Source organism: Paroedura picta, chromosome 6 (genome assembly GCF_049243985.1).
Source record: "Paroedura picta isolate Pp20150507F chromosome 6, Ppicta_v3.0, whole genome shotgun sequence".
In the NCBI taxonomy this organism is placed as follows: domain Eukaryota; kingdom Metazoa; phylum Chordata; class Lepidosauria; order Squamata; family Gekkonidae; genus Paroedura; species Paroedura picta.
In genome coordinates, this window is record NC_135374.1 from 18,873,166 (window position 1) to 18,893,243 (window position 20,078).

Here is a 20,078-nt window from a genome sequence, read left to right on the forward strand (position 1 = left end):
CATACTCTGAATCGATTGCCAGCATGGTGTAGTGGTAAATAGCAGACTCTAATTTGGAGATCTGGGTTTGATTCTTTAGTCCTCCCCATGGAGCCAGCTGGGTAATCTTGAGCCAGTCACAGTTCTCCTAGAGCCATTATCCCAAAGCAGTTCTCTTAGAGCTCTCTTGGCCACACCTACTTTGTGGAGTGCCTGTTGAGGGGAGAGGAAGGGAAAGGTGTGTGTAAGCTGCTTTGGTTACAGGTGGTATAAAGCTCCTTCAGTTCGCGTAAAGTAGGGTATTAAAAATAAAATCTACTGACAGCCTGACTCTCAGAAGGTATGTGAGACACATTCCTGCTCTGGGGCTGCTTAATCAGGTACTTCAAACACACATACACATACACAAAGAGAGATACTCCCCTCTCTTTCCCTCTACCTATACCTGTTGGTTTCCTGAACGTCCTTGGTTCCTCCCGCCTCCCCCACAAACACATGCAGAGACTCCCTCCCCCCTTCTGTTTCCTCCTCTACCTGTTGGTTTCCCAACTCCCTCCCCCCCTCTCTCTTTCCCTCACAAGCAAACACGCACAAAGACTCCCTTCCTTTTACCCCTCCCACTTCCCTTTTACCCCTCCCACTTCCCATTTACCTTTTTACCCTTGGGCCACCTCCACCGCTTTCTCACCCCCTGATGGCATCGGAGGGGGTGCCACAGCTTCTGCCTCAGAGGTAGCATGGCTTCTTTCTCGCCCCACCCCCGCTGGCATCACAGGCACTTGCTGGGCCCCCCTGGGGATACCGTGGCCTCTGCCTCAGCCTCCCCAGCTCCCTTGGCCTCTTCTACCTCATGCTCCCTGGGGCAGGACTACAGGCATCACATCTGTATTCATATCCGTTTGAAGAGGAGCGGCAGAAGATGTGTCCCGCATCTAAACCAGCATGATGTAGTGATTAGGAGAGGTGCCTTCTGATCTGGCCAGCCGGGTTTCATTCCCTGCTCCCCCACGTGCAGCCAGATGAGTGACCTTGGTCTTGTTAAGCACTCATAGAGCTCTTCTGACCCAGCAGTAATATCAGAGCTCTCTCAGCCTCAGCTGAGGGGAAAAGGAAGGTGATGGTAAGCTGCTTTGATTCTCTTGGTAGAGAAAAGCGGCATATAAAAACCAACTCCTTCTTCTTCTTCTTCTAAACCCTTTCCCTGACCAGTCCATCAGCTATTAATATTTATCAGCAGAACTGTTTTAGATACCACTTGTATTGATAAAGGTAAAGGTAAATGTATCCCCTGTGCAAGCACCAAGTCATGTCTGACCCTTGGGGTGATGCCCACTAGCATTTTCATGGCAGACTCAATATGGGGCGGCCTTGCCAGTGCCTTCCCCAGTCATTACCGTTTACCCCCCAGCAAGCTGGGTACTCATTCTACCGACCTTGGAAGGATGGAAGGCTGAGTCAACCTTGAGCCGGCTGCTGGGATTGAACTCCCAGCCTCATGGGCAAAATTTTCAGACTGCATGTCTGCTGCCTTACCACTCTGTGTCACAAGAGGCTCTTTTGTATTGATACATACTACAATATATTTCAGGCACTTTGTCTATAAACCATAATTAGCACATCCTGCAGCAAACACCATGGAAAGATTGTTCATCCTTACACATTTGAGGGTTATATCAAAGTGGGAATGAAATAGGATACATGTGCAAATGGGTTGCTGGATGAAGCACAATAATTTAAAATATTCTGAAGGCCCAAGTAACCTTTACAGAGAGAAAAGAATACAAGCCAGCAGAAGCCATGGAGACCGAGGACTTGCCAACATTCAACTGCAACAGAAGAACTTCACATCATTGAGTCCGGTACGATCCACTAAACCTTCTCTTGTGTCCACCCGTGTCTGGAGCCCACAAATGCCCCGCTCGCTGCAGAGCTGACTCCATGAGTCATATGTGCCCCATGTGTGTCCATCTCCTTCCAGTCTAGACCCATCTGAACATCTAAACTTGATGTTATCCACAGCTGTGTCATCACCAATTCCTTGAGGGGATAAGACACAGAGTCCAAATGATGCCAAGTAGCCTGACTTGCATGATAGTTCTCCAGACCACGTTCCATACCTATCAGAGAAAGGAAAAAAAAAAACTGATGGTGGAAAATTTTTACACAGTCATTTTGTGTCCACTTTTTGCTGACTGGCCACTTTCCTTTCCTTGGAATCGTTGTGTGGGAAGGGATCACATATCTCCACATTGGGGTTCTGATTTCATAAACCCAACTACAGGTTTTTGCTCTCTGTGGACCAATGGATTAACTTCTTATCCAATATGGATTAACTTCTTATCCAATAAAGTAAGATAGGAGTCTTGCTTTATTTACTACCACCAGACATCAACAGGTTTTAACTCTTTTTATATAGAGATTTTGTTTTCTGAAATATAAAGAAGAAGAAGAGGTGATTGAGACTGAGAGAGCCCTTATATTCCTGCTTGGTCAGAGCAGTTTTCTCAATGCTGTGGTGAGCTCAAGGTCACCCAGCTGGTTGCATGCGGGGGAGCGCAGATTCAAACCTGGTTCGCCAGATTAGAGGTCCGCACTCCTAACCACTACACCAAGCTGGCTCTCTACACCAAGCTACACCAAGAAGAAATGTATGAATGAAACACAACTAAGAAATAAGGATATATAACAAATGGTGTTTCAAACAGAGTGCATTCCAGACTATCAGTTGAATAGAATATTGCTCCCCATCATATTATTTATTATAAATTTAACTGCTGATTATTCCTCATTATTGATAAAGATTGCTTGTTAACTTCCTGATAGGGAAACTGTATATTAAGAGATAGGTAGTGTTATTTGTCAACAAATTCTAACAAAAATCCCCAACTGTCAGCAAATTCCTCCAGTGAAATTCTGTTTATTGTTAGTCAGCTTTGCCATGTCAGCAAAGTCTCTGTTCTTCTCCAACCATAAGTCCCCTCCAGGTAATTCTTGTTGATTCCATCTTAGCACATTTTTACTTTTGAAAGACATCGTGCTCCACCATCAACCTTGCTGGAACACAAATTTAAACAACTTAAAAATCCTTGACTTTCTAATGTTTTCAGCAGATCCCTGTCTCTACCCTCCTCGTGCAAACCATGCCCACCTTGAGTTTTTTCACTTTCCCCTAAGGATCCAAGGTGCCAGGTGTTAGCAATCCACAAGTATCACCCACAAGTGCTTGCTCCCGATCCATTTGGGAGTGGGAGGGAAAGGTGGGAATGATGTCTCACCAGGACCCTGATGCCATTTCTGGGGGAAAACATGCAAGTGACATGACAGCATTTGCACACAAACACTGTGTTGCTCTAGGAATTACATTGATCCCTATGGTATCTAGGGGTGCGTTGACAATGTGGCTTTTCCCTTCCCCTGCAGACCTGTAGTACCATTTATCTTTTGCAGCTCCCTGGTCTCAAATGCGGTAAGTTGGCCATATACAAAGCTTAGCTATAGGTGATTCCAGCAGTCAAGCATAGCCACAGTTGCCAGGTCCTTCCAATCATCTGATGGACTTAATGGGATCAGAGGGTGGGCCAAGCTATGCAGCTGTTGACCTAATGATGATATCACTTCCGGTGAGTACCAAAGGTGACATCATTGTATCACCAATGTGTCAACAATATTCTGGTAGCTGAGTATAGAATCATAGAATCATAGATTTGGAAGGTATCTCATGGGTCATCTAGTCCAACCACCTGCACTATGCAGGACACTCACAACCCTATCGCTCATCCACTGTAACCTGCCACCCCTTGAGCCCTGAGTAAAAAGACAAAGGTAAAAATGGCTTCTACCACAGAATTTTGTCTAGATACCAAGAGTGTTGCCACAATGTTAGTGACATGATGACATTACTCCCAGTACTCATTGGAAGTGATGTCACTGTGTTGCCAGCAACACTAGCCTATCCCTGCTTTCCCTGATGATAAGACCCTCCCACCAGACAGCTTATCAGAGGAGGGTAAAGCCTGAGGATCCCTCTACCAGCAACAAGAGCTGGCAATCCTGAGTACAACATATTTGCCCACCAAAACTGCACTCAATGAAGTTTGTGGGGGGCCCACCTGTAACTAGGAGGGAAAATGCAAAGGGGATGGGAATTATAACTCAAGTAGTGATCTCTCTTGAAAGCAGCTCATTAAACCCTGGTGAGGGAGAATAAGATGGCACTAAAACTGTGGCTCACAATTCTTGCCATGACCTAGAGCAGCCTTTCTCAATTTTTTTTCCATTGAGAAACCCCTGAAACATTATTCTGGCTTTGAGAAACCCCAGAAGTGGTGTGATGGTGCAGAATATGGTTTGGAATTATAGCTGTGTACATACCCACTTGGGGCCCCTTCACTTTGCACCCCCTCCAGGCCCATCATTAACACTTTTTTGAGAGTGGGTTGACACAACCATATGTGGTCATATTAACAATATTTTAAAATATAGTAAAATTAATTAACTTCCACCCATTTGGAAAACCCTTTCAGGGCCACCAAGAAAACCCTAGCTGAGAAAGCCTGACCTAGGTACTGTTACATTTTCCCCCACTGTCAATCCTGCTAAATTCTGATCTGTCTGAACCTGGTTCTCACAACATTCCCTTTTGCTGACTGGAAAGAGCCTTTACTAAGATGCTGCATCCTGCACTTGAATTGTTCCAATTGGCAGCCTCCTCTTTCCTTGCTGCTTGTTCAATGTGTGTGTGGCCACATGCACCTTTGTCTCCCTTCCTGGCAGCTCTGAACCTAAAGTCGGGGGCTCCAGCTGGCTTTGAATAAGCACAAGGCTGGAAAGGGCTTTATTTCCAGCTGTTTATCCCCTGACTCTACGGCGAGAGAAAACTGGGGAGGGGAAAGTCTCCTACAGTCTTTGAATTGACACCCTGACCAGTCAGTGACAGATTACCGCACTACATTAGTGGTGGAGGCATGGGGAAGCAGGTGGAATCATAGAATCATAGAGTTGGAAGGGGACTCCTGGGTCATCTAGTCCAATCCCCTGCACCATTCAGGATACCCACAACCCTATCGCTGACACTGTAGATAAACCAAAAAAAAAAGGATGCAGACATCTACACTTGCAATACTGGCTTTCAGATTCAGCAGATAATATCCACTCCCAGATAACCTGGGGGAAAGGTGGTGTCACCACAGAGTCAATCACAAATGTTACAGATGGAAAATTTAAATCAATCAAAATGGAAATGGGAAAAGGTGAAGATTGCTTTTTTAAAATTTGGGCTGATAAGAGGATAAAAATCCCAGTGCAGATACGACCCAAGAGTGAGGCCATATTGTGACTAATGGATTCCTTATTACAAAAGCCTATTAACAAGTCAGTTAACAAGAGAACAAGTTGGAGTGACACTGACAGACATGTCAGGACCATGGAAGAACCAGTAAGAAGATAGCAACCTCTTTGGCAGCAAAGTTCTCTGCCTCTAAAATGGTTCTGTTATATCAGGAACTGTTGGACACGCATCAGATCTTTTATTCAGATGTCTTAAATAATAATAGGTGACTAACCGAGGCTGGGTTTACCATGAAGGAACTTCTCCTCACATAATATTTTCCCACAGTAAATTCTCCCCTCCAGGAAAGATGTACAATAATAGCATGCAATGTTACCTCTTGAATCATCTCCATCTCAACTTCATTAGCCTTTAACCAGGGATAAACTAACCACTCTTCCTCTATGCTTTGTTCCATAATTGGAGAGGGAAACCATATTATTGTGTGGGAGAATATGGTAAAGATGGGAATATGTGTTTCAGAACGTATGATAAAGTACTCACCGTCCTTCTAAGGATGTGATGGTTGTGCCATCTGAGCAATGCAGGCGAATGGCATTGAGAGAACTATCATCATATAAGGGCCCCACATATGGAAGTACCTAGAAAAATGCCCACAGTTGGGCAAAAACACAAAGGGGTGCTCATTCACCATAGAATTGGAACCTCCATGTTCCCAGGCCATAGACCTCCAAGAATCAGCTGCTTTGTTTTCATGCCCCACTTGTGGGCTCCTCAGCTCCACTAACTGATATGGGGAAAGATTCCATTGCTCTTAGAATTCTTCAATTGGTTTTCTGTGCCTATAGATGTCAATTTTAGCATTTTCTTAAATAGTTCAACAATTTTAACTAATACTTCACCACATAAGAAAAACAACAACAACAACAACAAAAACTTTAACATGGCATTTCCAGCACTTACGATCAACCTTAGTTGTTATATATCATCTATATAAGAGTATAAACAGAATAACAAAGAAATACAAGCACTATGATCCTCCTTCCCTTTACTTTTCTGCAGCTTGACGATCCAGGCAATGAGGCTCCTTGCCTCAGTCGAAGCCGGTGGGGCAGAAGAACGGCAGAAGTACGTTCGTAAGCTCTCTGCATGTGCGCTCTCCAGCAAGCTCATTGTCACTCAATTCACGGGCTTTGCCAGCAAGGCAGGAGCAGGGCCCCTTGAACCACAAGGTCCGTAGCATGTGCTAAACTGCTATGTGATTAAACCGACACTGAAGATACCCTCTGCCCTTTTTAAAGCAGGAACCCAAGAGCAGAAGAAAGTAAACTATCACCCAAGATCGTTTCCCCATGTGAGGCTGGGAAATGGAGAAAAGAGCCTGAAGAACAGAGGAGATGAGAGAGTGCTTACCTTCAGTGAAAAACCTTTGGCATACCCGTCTAGGCAGAACTCCTTTGCTCCCCATATGCCTCCTGTTCCTCCATTAGTCACTGTGAGTAGAAATGAGTTTTCGTGTTTCACCACCCCACAGGCAGCACAAGACTGTCAGGGAAAGTGTAGTCGTACTGTTAAGCTGCATATCGAAGCTTCCAGTCAGCAGAGAGACAGGTACATGGCAACAGGCCTGGAGACCAGGAACCTTATTTATAGGAAGTTATGTGCAAAGCATGATCAATCCTATGGAAAATAGGGACATTCACTACTGAATGAGCTCTTCTCCTGATCTGATCGTCATCAAGAAAAGACAAATCATTCCACACAATTAAACTTTCACATAATGATGATGTACATTGGTTGGTGGGAACACTACCCTAGGGAAGTTGGCCCAGGAGGCAAAGCAACTGAGAAAAGGTATCCATCACTCCCTAAATAGTGCCTTCATCAAATTTACGTCACCCATTATTACACCACTTGGTAGCCAACCAATCACCTGTACCATGTTCGGGTATCCGAAGAAGTGAGCAGTGACTCACGAAAGCTCCTCCCCGGCCAGAACTTGTGTTAGTCTTTAGTCTTTTGTTAGTTTTTAAGGTGCCACGGGACTCTTGCTCTTTTTCTACTTTACCATGTTGATCAAGACACCTAAAATGCAATGCAGAGTCACTGACCCTTCTGTTTTCCTGCACATTGCACCGCCAGCTACTGCCGCCTACTCCTGGCACGGTATTATCAAAAGGCAAACTCACCAGAACCTCTGCCACCAGCACAGGTGGCAAAGCCTTCATTACAGTGCTTAGTATTTCCCATTCGTCCCTTTGCAAGGCTCCACATTGCTCTTCTCGCTGCTGCTAATCCAGTGGTGTAAATCAGTGGAAAGACTGCATTGTTTTGAACCGTCAGTCTAGGCTAGTTAGATTTACTCAAGGGCCATTCAAGTTCGTCAGACAAGTAGAGCAGGGGTAGTCAACCTGTGGTCCTCCAGATGTACATGGACTACAATTCCCATGAGCCCCTGCCAGCGTTTGCTGGCAGGGGCTCATGGGAATTGTAGTCCATGTACATCTGGAGGGCCACAGGTTGACTACCCCTGAAGTAGAGAACACATAATCTTTTACTGCTTCAAGGCCTTCTCTACAGTCTCAGTGGAGGCTACTGCATTCTCCCACCTTCTCCTATCAGCATTCCAGAGGAAAATGAGAAGCAGTCAAACCCACTTCTTCCTGCATCCATTTTATCATCATAGCTCCTTCAAGTTAGGCTCAAAAAGAACATCTGATGCAAAGTTACCTGGGAAGTGGAATGAAAGAGTGGAACGAAAGGGGATCTGATAACTATCTTCAAGTATTTGAAAGGATGCCATCTAGACGATGGAGCAGACTTGTTTTCTCTTGTCCCAGAGGGACGGACCAGAACCAATGGGATGAAATTAATTCAAAAGAAATTCCATCTAAACATCAGGAAGAAGTTCCTGACAGTTAGAGCAGTTTCTCAGTGGAACAGGCTTCCTCAGGAGGTGTTGGGTTCTCCATCTTTGGAAATTTTTAAACAGAGGCTAGATAGCCATCTGACAGAGAGGCTGATTCTGTGAAGGCAAAGGGGTGGCAGGTTACCGTAGATGAGCGATTGGGATGTGAGCGTCCTGCACAGTGCAGGGGGTTGAACTAGATGGCCCATGAGGTCCCTTCCAACTCTATTATTCTATGATTCTATGACTTGAGTCTGGATCTCCTCCTGCACCCCAATCCTGAGCTCCTTTCAATAGACATTAGAATCTGCAGGCCTCATATTATTTAGCCACAACAGTTGAACATGGTGTCTGAGATCCCTTGAGGGAGATGGCCAGCCTCACACTTGAGATCCTTTGGCTGGAATGCTAAACCCCAGTCCTGAAATCCCACAGCTGCCCAGAAATGGTCAAACTCTAACCGGAGTTTCTTTGATGGCAGTGGTAAGGATCAGAACAACTTTGTGTGGTCAAGCTCCCGGGCCAAGCAGGTAGAAACTGGTTCTGCAAGCAGCCCACTGCACAAAGTGAGGAGGAGCATCCCAAGAAAAGGAAACCAGTCCCATAAAGTGATTGCTGTTATTGTTGCTGCACCACTTCATAATTGGGAGGGAGTCGCACATCCACCATTCTGGTATGAAGCAGAGCTTGCAAAGTTCCCTAAATAACATAGCTGATGATGTAGTCACGTTCCAGAGGACAAACACACCACAGGCTGCAGTACCTGAAACTGGTTGCTAAGTATTGGCAATACATAAAATTATGGGGGTTTTATGTATCTTTCCTTCCATTTTTTGATTAGAGCGAGACCAGCTAAAGCAGCCATGTTGAGCTTGGCTCCTTCTTGGAGCTGTTTTCTATGCTGAATAGTGTAAGTCTCATGTATTCATTGTCCCTTCTTGGAAACAGTAACTCGGGGCTTATATTTTGTATTGTTTATTATCTTATTTCCCATGTCTAGCTTTTGCTGCTGCTGAAATACAATTGATACAAGGACGCTCCAGAACCTTGCTCAGCTTTCTGCATCAGCTCTCATCATTGCTTAAAGGAAGAACAATAAAGAGACTTTATTTACCCTTTCTTCATTGTGCACTCCGAAGACATAAATTCGGCCATGCGATTCGTGGTTTCTTTTGCTTTGCTATATTGTTTTTGTGTTCTCCTATATTGCTTCAGAAGTTGGCAGAGCCTCTCGGGCCCTCTGGGTACGCCTGGTTGGATGCTTGGTGAGCTGAAGCCAGGCTGGGCACCCTGGCAGGCCCGGCATACCTGCTCTGTCATGGAGGGCCAGGCCTCGGAGGTGGGCTCTAGGCATAGCAACCTCCTCTGCAGAGGCGCACAACTGGACAGGCTTGCTTGAAAGAGGGGATGGAGACTGCTGGGACTTGCGCCAACGGTGCTGCCAGCCCTGGCCCAGCTTGGCACTGGGGCTTGGTTACCAGGCAGGTTCACCCAATGCCTTTTGGGGTGCTCCTCAGCCTCCTAACCTCCAAAGGAGCCTGTAGTGCCTTTGAGCTACCGCTTACAGTGCTGGTAGCTGGCTTCTCCCTTTCCCGTGTGCCTGGATGTCCACTTTAACTAAGCATTCATCCCTGTCTTGTATGGACATCCATGGGGCTAAAAGAGGCCTAGATAAACCTGAAAGATGGGCGATTGGACTTGCCTCCAACAAGTACGTGGGGGGGGATTATTTTTTATAGTGGAATCATGTTATAACACAATTGTGGTTGTTTTTTTTTAAAGCAACATGATTTCAGAGGTAGAAGGGAGCGATGATTGGCTGCTTTTGTCAGGATGCACAAGTGGAAAAAAGGGGGCGGGGAAGTTGGGGGTTGCCAATGGAAGTGATGCTACAGAGGGTTGGGAAGAAAGTTAGACACACACTGGAAAAGTTGGAATCTCCCGTTTCTGCATTGACCAGCCCCGGTTCAAAAAGCAAGAACTGGATTTTCTGAGGATTCCCTTCCTGTGAGGCAACTGAGGGGACAAATCAGGTCTTTGCTGGAAAAGGGGAATTTAAATGAGGAAAAGGACAACAAACTTGACCCTATGCAAATGGAAATCCAAGCCAAATCCCTAGTACAGAAACGGTCTGTGTGTGCTGCTTGCAGTCTTCAGGTATGCCTCTTAACGTTTTCCACCTGTAAGTGTTCTCTCCCATTTGGAAGCAATAAAGAGAGAGATGTGTGACTGAAGTGACCAGAGCCTCCTGTGAGCTGGCTGGTTAACAAGGCACAGGGGCGATCTGGTAGGGCCTCCACAGAGCCTGCAAAACAGAGTTCTTCCACCAGGTCTATGGTTGAGGTTGGAGGCAGTGAGGAAGATCAATCGACACACACCCACCCCGCCGTGTGAGCTGCAACCTGTGTTATCTTGATCCTCTTTCCTTCCCTTCCAGAGGTAGAGATGGGTGGTATTCTGCCATTTTGCCTGTTCTTGTATGTTTTCTGTCCATTTTAATCGGGTTTTAATGGGGGTTTTTTATTGGATGTTTATAGCCCACCACAAGCGAGTCTGTTATGGTTGATAGTGTGGTAAAATTAGGTGCCTCAGCTACAATTTGGGTCAGCTTATGCTCGAGTATATACGGTACCTCGATTTTTTATTAGTCGATTCTTGCTTTCCACTCAACTCAGTATGTTCAATATCTCATGAGATTACTAAACTAAATGAATCAATAATCTAAAATTACATGTCATTCAAGATGTACTATGGCCAGAAAAAAGTGACAATGTTCTTTTTTTACCAAAAATTAAAGCAACTAACAGTTAAGATAAACTACTCAGGTAGATGGTAATTTATTTCAAATACACAGTAGAAAAATAATAATGCAAAGAATCCTTCTTCCAAATAAAAGTTCATTGTAATTATTTTTGCAATAGGGAAGCATAGACTGGCTCCAAGTCTTCCAAAGTTAAGGACCCTGAAAAACCACTGATGCCAAAGAGAAAGTTAGGCAGTTGCTTAACATACTATACACCTGCCTGTGCAGGAAAGACAATCAAATGTATCTATTTATTAATTACTTATATTTCTATACTATCCTCCCTTGAGGCTCAGGGAGGCTCATGCATTAGACTGAGATTATTATAAAATACACTTTATAATTTTTAATTATGACTCCAAGGATAAGGTTAATCAATTATATGAATGGATTGAAAGGCCATTTCAAGATTAGGTGAGTTTGAAGAATCCAACAACTGAGATTACATTTATATACTGTAGAGCGGTGGTCCCCAACCACTGGGCCATGGCCCGGTGCCGGATCGCGAAGGCTCTGGCACTGGGCCGCGGCTCCCTCTCCCTGCCCCCCCCCCGCAGTAAGAAATTTACCAGGCCGCAAGCTTGTGGCCCAGCAAGCTTCTTACTGTGGGAGGGGGGGAGAGGGAAGCAGGGCCGCGCATGCATGCATGCACTATGTGTGACCGAAAATGCACATGCGCAGCACTTTTGCGCATGCGTGCATGTGCGAAGGTTCCGCGCATGCGCGTTTTCGGCCGCGCATGCGCAATGCGCGGCCGGGCAATCGCCCTCCTTGCTGCCACCAGTCCACAGCCTCAAAAAGGTTGGGGACCACTGCTGTAGAGAATGGAATGCAGGCATATACAAACCTAAAACAGAGAAGCTGCCAATATCTAATTGCAACAGAAAAATTTTACATCTTCGAGTCCAGTGTGATCCTTCACATTTGGCCCATGTACTTCCACCCTTGTCTGAATCCCACAAATGCCACCCTTTTGGCAGGACTGACTCCATGCGCCATATGCGCCCCATGGGTGCCCACTTCCTTCCACTTCAGTTCCATCAGAGCACTTAAATTTGATGTTGTTTGCTGCTGTATCATCCCAAATCCACCTGTATGGAGTTACACGGAGTGAGAATGAAGTCAGATAGCCAGACTTGCATGACTGCCTTGCGGTCCAATGACTGTAACTTTCAGAAAAAGAAAGGCATTAATGAATCTGGCAGTCTTCAAGCAAAGGTTGGATACACACTTTTCTTGGATGCTTTAGGATGCTTTGGGCTGATCCTGCATTGAGCAGGGGGTTGGACTAGATGGCCTGTATGGCCCCTTCCAACTCTATAATTCAATGATTCGATGATTCGATGATTCTAACCTGTGAATTTCTGGCTACATTCTTTTGATAGGGGTGTGTTAAATACCCATAAATCAGGGATACAGTTACATTGGGGGGGGGGGCTATAATACACAGCATTTGTCCCTATGCTATAAAAATTTTTGTTTTGTAATTCCTAGGAATCCATTTGCTCTTAAACGCAGACAAAAGGTGGTGAGGGAGAAACATGGAAGGCACTAACCTTAGTTCTTCGATATCTTTAAAAGCCTATCCAAAAGCCTGCTATTTTTTGCAAAATCATTTCTGAACCTCCCTGAACTTTTATTTATTTATTTATTTATTTATTTATTTATTTATTTATTTATTTATTTATTTATTTATTTATTTATTTATTTATTTATTTATTTATTTATTTATCTGTACGCTGCTGCTCTTCCAATGGACACACAGCGGTTCACAGGAATAAAACATTAAAATACAATTTAAAAACTCTGTAAAAACCTCCACATTATGACAAAGGCAGCTAGCAGCTAACATTCTTCTAATTAACCCAGTTCTATCGCACCTTTCAGCTTTGGCCCAGCCGCTTCATTCATTCATAGTGCGTCTAGTCAAGGCTATGGTATTCCCAGTTGCAATGTATGGCTGCGAAAGTTGGACCATAAGGAAGGCCGAGCGTCAAAGAATTGAGGCTTTTGAACTCTGGTGCTGGAGAAGACTCTTGCGAGTCCCTTGGACTGCAAGGCGAACAAACCGGTCAATCCTAGAGGAGATTAGCCCTGACTGCTCCTTAGAAGGCTAGATCCTGAAGATGAAACTCAAATACTTTGGCCACCTCATGAGAAGGAAGGACTCCCTGGAGAAGAGCCTAATGCTGGGAGCGATCGAGGGCAAAAGAAGAAGGGGATGACAGAGAATGAGGTGGCTGGATAGAGTCACTGAAGCAGTAGGTGCAAACTTAAATGGACTCCGAGAGGAAAGGAAGGCCTGGAGGATCTTTGTCCATGGATGGGGCACGACTTCGCACCCAACAACAACAACAACAAATCCCACCTTGTTCAGCTGGAGGCCAAGTCATCTTCCACTGGGAGTGGGTGCAGGTCTGATAGACCTTAGGGGGGGGATCCTTGGTTGGAATGCCGGGGCTCTGCCCTGGCCTCAACCATATGCCTGGTGGAAGAGCTCCATCCTTCAGGCCCTGCGGAAAGCTGACAACTCCAGCAGGGCCCTCAGCTCTTCTGGGAGCTCATTCCACAAGGTTGAGGCCGGGACCGAAAAGGTCCTTGCCCAGGTTGAGGCCAGGCGAATGTTCCAGGGGCCCGAGACAACCAGTAAATTCATACCCACATAGCAGAGAGCCCTGCGGGGGGCATAAGCAACCAAGCAGTCCCGCAGGTAAGTAGGACCCAGGCTGCATATGGCCTTCAAGGTTTTCTATATTGTCTGATCTTACTTCCCTGCTCTGTCCAGGTTGTTGTTGTTAGTTGCAAAGTTGTGTCTGACCCTTCACGACCCCATGGACAATGATCCTCCAGGCCTTCCTGTCCTCTACCATTCACCGGAGTCCAGGTTGTTCATCTGCAATCCCTGTAGGCATTTGCATCTTCTGAGGCAAAGTCCTTGTTACCTCCAAACCTTTCAGCCTTCCTTTGCCCTTACAGCTCCCCTTTTTTTCCTCCTCCCTTCCAATTTCTACACATCCTTCAAACATTATCTTTTCAAAGAGAACCATAAAAAATGGAGGTTAGTTCCTGCTAACAGGTAACAGTGGCCACAACCCACCATACTCAGCTGTCCTTCAATCTTAATTTTATAAGAATTAGCCTATTTGAAAGCTGTTCTGGGGGGGATATGCTAATTTGTGATGGGAGGCGATCCTTCTTCACTAATTAACTCAGGAAGTGTATTTGAATAACTCAGTTTTCTTTTGGAGGTTTGCTAGATATTCAGGAAGGTTGAAAAATAGCTTATAAACACTAGTAATCTTCTTTGTCCAGATATAGGGAGATCTCCTGGAGTACTAACACAAGCCCTTAAGGCAGAAGTTGTTATTCGGTTTCCTGGACGTATCACCCTGAGATGGCATTTCATTTGATTTGGTGTCTTGAAAGGGTTAATCTAAGTTATTTCTCCAAACTATGATGGAGTCCTGCTGTCTTATCTGAAATGAAAAGTTTAGTGGTTTTCCATGTCAACTTAACCAAGATGAGGAAGAATGTGATGGTCCCACAATGATGACCCATAACGATGACCTTAATCTAGGATGAACCCACACTGTAATGGCCTGTTCCCAAAACAGTACCTACCACCAAGGGATGCTGGAAATTGTGGTTTCTGAAAGAGCACCTATAAAAAGCAGTGAAAGCGATCTTAAAAGACACAGAAGTAGAAAACACTGCAACCTAATCTATTTGCAGCTCCTGTGATTGTTCTACCAGCTCAAGTGAGTTCTCGGAGCTGTTTAATCCCAAATTTAAATTTCTTTGATAGCTTCTGAACATTGACCCAGATTGGATTGTGGCTACAGTAGAAGGAAGCAACATTAACCTCTAACCACAAATGACATTTTCCCAATATACATTCCCCTTTTTTAACTGGAAACAGAATTCTGTACTAGCTACTGGGGGGAAATGTAAAAATACAGAATACGTCATAATCAATATCCTTCTCACCTAAAGCAGCTTTCAATTAATGATACAATTTTTGCACTTCCTCTTTACTTTGTTCCATGAGTAGTGGTTCCATGGGTAGTAGTAATAGGAAGAAAAATGGAAACATCAATTTGGAGATGAAAATAATTGAAAGCGGGTAATACAAAAATACTCACTGGACCACAGAGGATGTGATGGTTGAGCCATCTGAACACTGTAGGCGAATGCCATTTAAAGAGGTACTATCAGCCAATGATCCCTGGAAGGGCTCTACCTGTGGAAATTGTGCAATATAGATGAAAAACAGAAAGTGGTATTCAGTAGCTATGCAGATGAATAAGAACCTCCATGTTCATACTTGCTACACCTCCAGGAATGGGTGGGAGGGGGAACCAATGACAAGGCCTTTTGTCTTCATGGCCCATTTATGAACTTTGCATAAGCATCTGCCTGACCAACTGGTTTTAGGAGGACAGTTCTTCTGTTGTCTTTGGATATATAATTATTCATGGTGAGCAATGAGATTTCTGTGTCATTTTGATAGTATCAAAATTAATGGAAGTAACCTCTTCCCAAAAGCCTTTCATCAAAACTACTGAATTAGTACATGCAAATGAAGGTTGTTTCTGCCTATTGACCTATCATGAGGTCTATGAGTAACCATTAAGAGAAGTCGACAAAAATCCATGCTATCTCTTCCAGCCACAAATCAGCATGGTATATCCTGCTCCCCTGTGAATACTTCGAAATGAATCAAAATTATTTATTTATTTACATTTGCATTTATAGCCCTCTCCTCTTGAGTCAGTCATCCTGGGGCAACTTACAACAATATGAACAATAAACATAAATATATTTAAAACTACTAAAAGCTAACAATGCAATGTCACAAGCTGAGTTGTCGTTTGGTCCCTCTGAAACGGTGGGAATATGGGAGGAGAACTCCAAGTCAGTAGGAGTTCTTTATGCCTAGTGGAAGAGCTCCATCTTGTAGGCTCTGTGGAACTGTGCTAGTTCCATCAGGACTAATGTTCTCCAGGAGTTCGTTCCACCAGGTGAGGGTGAGGGCTCAAAAGGCCATTGTCGAGGCCAATAACACTTCTTTGGGGTTAAGGACTACTAGTCGGTTAGCTGTAGATGACCATAACATTCTCTGGGGACATATTCAGACAGGCAGTCCCTTAGAAATGCAAGTCCCAGATGGCATATGGCCTTGAAGGTTAACACTAAAACCTTGAACCAAATCCAGAACTCAACTGGTACCAATGCAGCTGTTGCAGTATTGGTCTTATACATACTTCATCTATAAGCTATCTCAAAAGCACTATAATAGGCAGAATTCTAACCATGCCATCACTTTTCCTGGCTCTTCCTGATGTACTTCCTGATGGTCTTATCATTACTCTGCTGCATCTCCCCGTTTCCTGTTATTGGTTGCAAACCACCAGGATGAAGAAACAGTGTTAAGGTCTCAATGTGTTGCTATGAAGAGAAAGAAAGCCAAGGACAGGGCTATTTCTGCACATCAGTGGTAGCCACTGGGTTCTGATGACCCAGAAACAAGATCTGGCAGGCACCGGTGAGGCCAAGACAATCTGGATTCCAGAATACCAACTGTGAAAGCTACAAGTGACAAAAGCTACAGGTCACAAAAGATGGAAGGTGTCATAGACTGAGAGACAAATCCAAATACTGCTGTACTTCCCACATAGAATTAAGAACTCTGAGTAGGATCAGCCTAGAAATCAAAGAAATAAAAGAAATGCCTTACCTCTCATGTAAATAAAAGAACTAGAGTATAACTCCTGTCTCTGCCCCCAGGTTTCATTCAGAAGACAAATAAACTGTACTCTCCCAAACAAGAATTTATTTCATGTTTCCCCCTCACTTTCCTTCTAAGAATTTTCCACAGCCTTTTGCCACCTATTTCTTTATACAGACAAACTTTCAAACATCTTTCCCCTCCCTCCCAGGGACTGCCCAAGAGTTCAAATATGGGTCTGTTTTCAACACCAACCAAGAATCTTGGGATATGGGAAGAACGGTATCCCTGTTTTTCCCTCACAACTGGACAATCACTTGCCTATCTACATATTGGGAAATGAGGATGAATTTGCTTCTGAGCAGAAGATTGGCACAGAGTTTTCATGACAAAGACTGAACTAACCCCACCCCCATCCCAAAGAACGACTCATAGTTTTCTTGTCTGGCCACAGCTTACTTCAACCTGGAGACCAGTTTCAAAACAAATAGAAGAAAACTTATAAACACAGTAAAAGGGACGCTTTCACGTGTTTAATGTTCATCTTTCTAATTTCTTTGAAAATACATTTAAAGAGCATGCACAGTTATTTGTGTCACCAGAAAATAAAGCCTATCATGTTGTAGATGTTGTTAGGATCTCATATTCTCATGTGGTTAGAATGTGGAACAGTAAGAACTGTATCTGAAGTGCTGCCAAGTCACTTATGACTTATAAATTAATGACCCAAAGAAAAACATCCTCTCATGAACAACCTTGCTCAGAGCCATGGCTTCCTTGATGGAGTCCATCCATCCATCTTCCTCTTTTCTTTACTGCCTTCAACTATTCCTAAACTTCATGTCTTTTCCAGTTACTTTGATCTTCTCACAATGAGGCCATCCCAGAGACAATTAGCCCACAGGGTTAAACAAACAAGGAGAGTGAACTTTTATTATTGTTGGAACAGAACAATGCAGAAACACAGAAAAATACAGCAACCGCCTGAACTCCTTCCTGACTTCAGAATATGGGATCTAGACACACTCAACTCCTCAACTGCTCTCTCCTCCCCCTGACCTATTTCCCAGCTGTCTCTCACAAATGTTCTATTGACTCCCATTGGTCAGTTTTAGGAAGAGGCAGAAACAATAGAGCCAACAACAAAGGGCTGATTACCTTCAGCCAAAACCCAGTGGCATAGCCTCTGGGGCAGAACTGCTCAGGTCCCCATTTACCCCATGCTAATCCGTTGTTCACTGTCAGAGTAGAGATGAACTTCCGTGCTTTAGCATCCCACAGACAGCAAGAGAATATGAGGGCGATCGCACTGGTACCGGTAAGATGCATGTTGAAGCTTCCACTCAACAACAGCGCCAGAGAACAAGGAACCTTTATTTATTCATCCATGTGTTAGCTAGCATGCATAGGCACATTCGGGACCATGTCAATGTGCTCTTCAACTGATCTTATCTTCACCATGCTGAGTTGCTGACTCACTGCCCATGATTAAACTTTCCCATTATAAGGATTTGCACCGGTGGATTAGGACTCGCTACTGGGCCAAATGGCTCAAGTGCAGGGTGAGTGCGTATTCATCCATCAAGAAAGGGATCCAGCCCTCCTTACCACCACCACAACTCACAACCTTCTGATGTCTTATGGAGATTCCCAACATTATAGTTCTGGACTTAGTCCTCATGGTAGTCATTTTATTCAAATACACACAGGCATTTTTTCCAGCAGATGGTAATACTAACCATTCAGTATTTCTTTTCTTCTTTCATACATCCAGAAGAGGAAAGGGGGAAAAAGAGGTATGAGTAAGATATCAAGGGAATATGATAATTCCATAGTAAAGGGTTGATATAGACCCCAGATAGCATTCATGTAGAGTTGTATTATTTAGCAATAAAACAATCCTTCAACAAATTTCATACATTTATATTGACATTATAATAAAGTAGACCTTATTGTTTCAATAACTTCAAGGAAAGATTGCTGAAGTTAAGATCATTTGCAAGGCTGAACAGGGACACAGGATTCCGTTCTCGTTCTGCCCCCAGAGATCTCTTCTCTGCCCTCATCTAGCCAATTAAAATATGCAGAGTCCCTTTGCTTACTGAGTTCCTTCTTTACAACTCCCCTACCACCTTCTAACTGGACAGTAAAGATTCAGAAATCTCCATTCTGGCTCATATCTGATGAATTAGACCCCTGAAAGCTCAGACCCCGAAAATCTTGCTGGGCTGTAAAGTACCTTGGACTCAAATCTAAATGTTTCAGTGTTGACCAAAATGTAGGTCTAATTTATTAAGTAGATGCTTAGATACAAAAGCAGTTGAGTTAATGGACAAGGTACAATGAATTTGGTCAATCACAAGACTAAGAGCAAAACTGAATACCCAAGCCCCACACATTTTTAACGACAACAGAAAAACTGTACGTTATTGATTTGGGTGCGATCCATTATAGCAGCCTCATTGTCCATCTTTGTCTGGATCCCACAGATGCCACGCCCTGTGCAGGAGTCACTCCATGGGGTATATCTGCCCCATGGGTGTCCAGTCCCTTCCAGTTCATCACCATTGGTGCACCTAAACTTGATGTTGTTGGCCGCTGTATTGTCATAAAACAGCCTGTACGGAGACACTCGGAGTGAGAATGCGGTCAGAAAGCCAGATTTGCATAATATTTCCTTGGACCAGTAGCCATACCTTTAAGAGCAAGAAAAGAAGAGCTTGTGGGATACTTTACACAACAAATCTTTTGCTGTTTGTCAATATTATTTGATAGTAAACCCTGGAAGTGCAGGTAAAATACACATATATTAAGAACAGATGAAATAAAGGGGAGAGGTCTGCCTCTGTCCCACATAACCTTTGTCCTCCTAGAATCATAGAATTGGAAGGGACCTCCAGGGTGATCTAGTCCAACCCCCTGCAAAATGCAGGAAACTAACAACTACCTGCCCACCCACAGTGACAACAATTCCATGCCCAGATGATGCCCCCCCCCCCAAAAAAAACCTCCACAGAATCCCTGACCAATCTGGCCTGGAGGAAATTCACCTCCCGACCCCAAAGTGGCAATTGACATTTCCCTGGGCCTGCAAGAAAGGCCACAAGAGCCAAGCACTGACAAAATCCCTTCCTCCTCACCCACTTACAATCTGCCTTTGTTCACAGAATCACCATTTCTGTCAGATGGCTATCTAGCCTCTACTTAAAACCTTCCAAAGAAAGAGAACCCTCCACCTCGTGAGGTGCTGTGAAAGCGTTCATCTATTTATTCCATCAAATCACATTTCTGCTTAAGGTATATGAAAGAAGGCCAGGTGGAAAGGTAGCAGTCCTTTGCTTGCTAAGCTTTGTTCTTTAACTCCTTTAAGTCC

General features: G+C 44.2%; 1 protein-coding gene and 1 pseudogene across 1 annotated transcript; both read right to left on the reverse strand.

The window, feature by feature from the left end:
- Positions 1 to 1,801: 1,801 nt before the first annotated feature.
- On the reverse strand, positions 1,802 to 6,848 carry LOC143840560 (vitelline membrane outer layer protein 1-like; annotated as a pseudogene).
- Positions 6,849 to 11,848: 5,000 nt separating this feature from the next.
- On the reverse strand, positions 11,849 to 18,034 carry LOC143840627 (vitelline membrane outer layer protein 1-like). Its single transcript, XM_077344227.1, has 3 exons — positions 17,864 to 18,034; positions 15,120 to 15,217; positions 11,849 to 12,146 (listed from the first exon to the last, which is right to left on the reverse strand). The coding sequence occupies exons 1-3, from the start codon at positions 18,032 to 18,034 to the stop codon at positions 11,849 to 11,851; spliced, it is 567 nt and encodes a 188-aa protein (XP_077200342.1).
- Positions 18,035 to 20,078: the final 2,044 nt, after the last annotated feature.

Coding starts and splice junctions, on each gene's coding strand:
- LOC143840627 (XM_077344227.1), bottom strand. CDS start 18,034: ATGCATCTTACCGGTACCAGTGCGATCGCCCTCATATTCTCTTGCTGT. Junction 15,218..17,863: donor CCACTGGGTTTTGGCTGAAG/GTAATCAGCCCT, acceptor CAATTTCCACAG/GTAGAGCCCTTCCAGGGATC. Junction 12,147..15,119: donor ATCACATCCTCTGTGGTCCA/GTGAGTATTTTT, acceptor TTTTTCTGAAAG/TTACAGTCATTGGACCGCAA.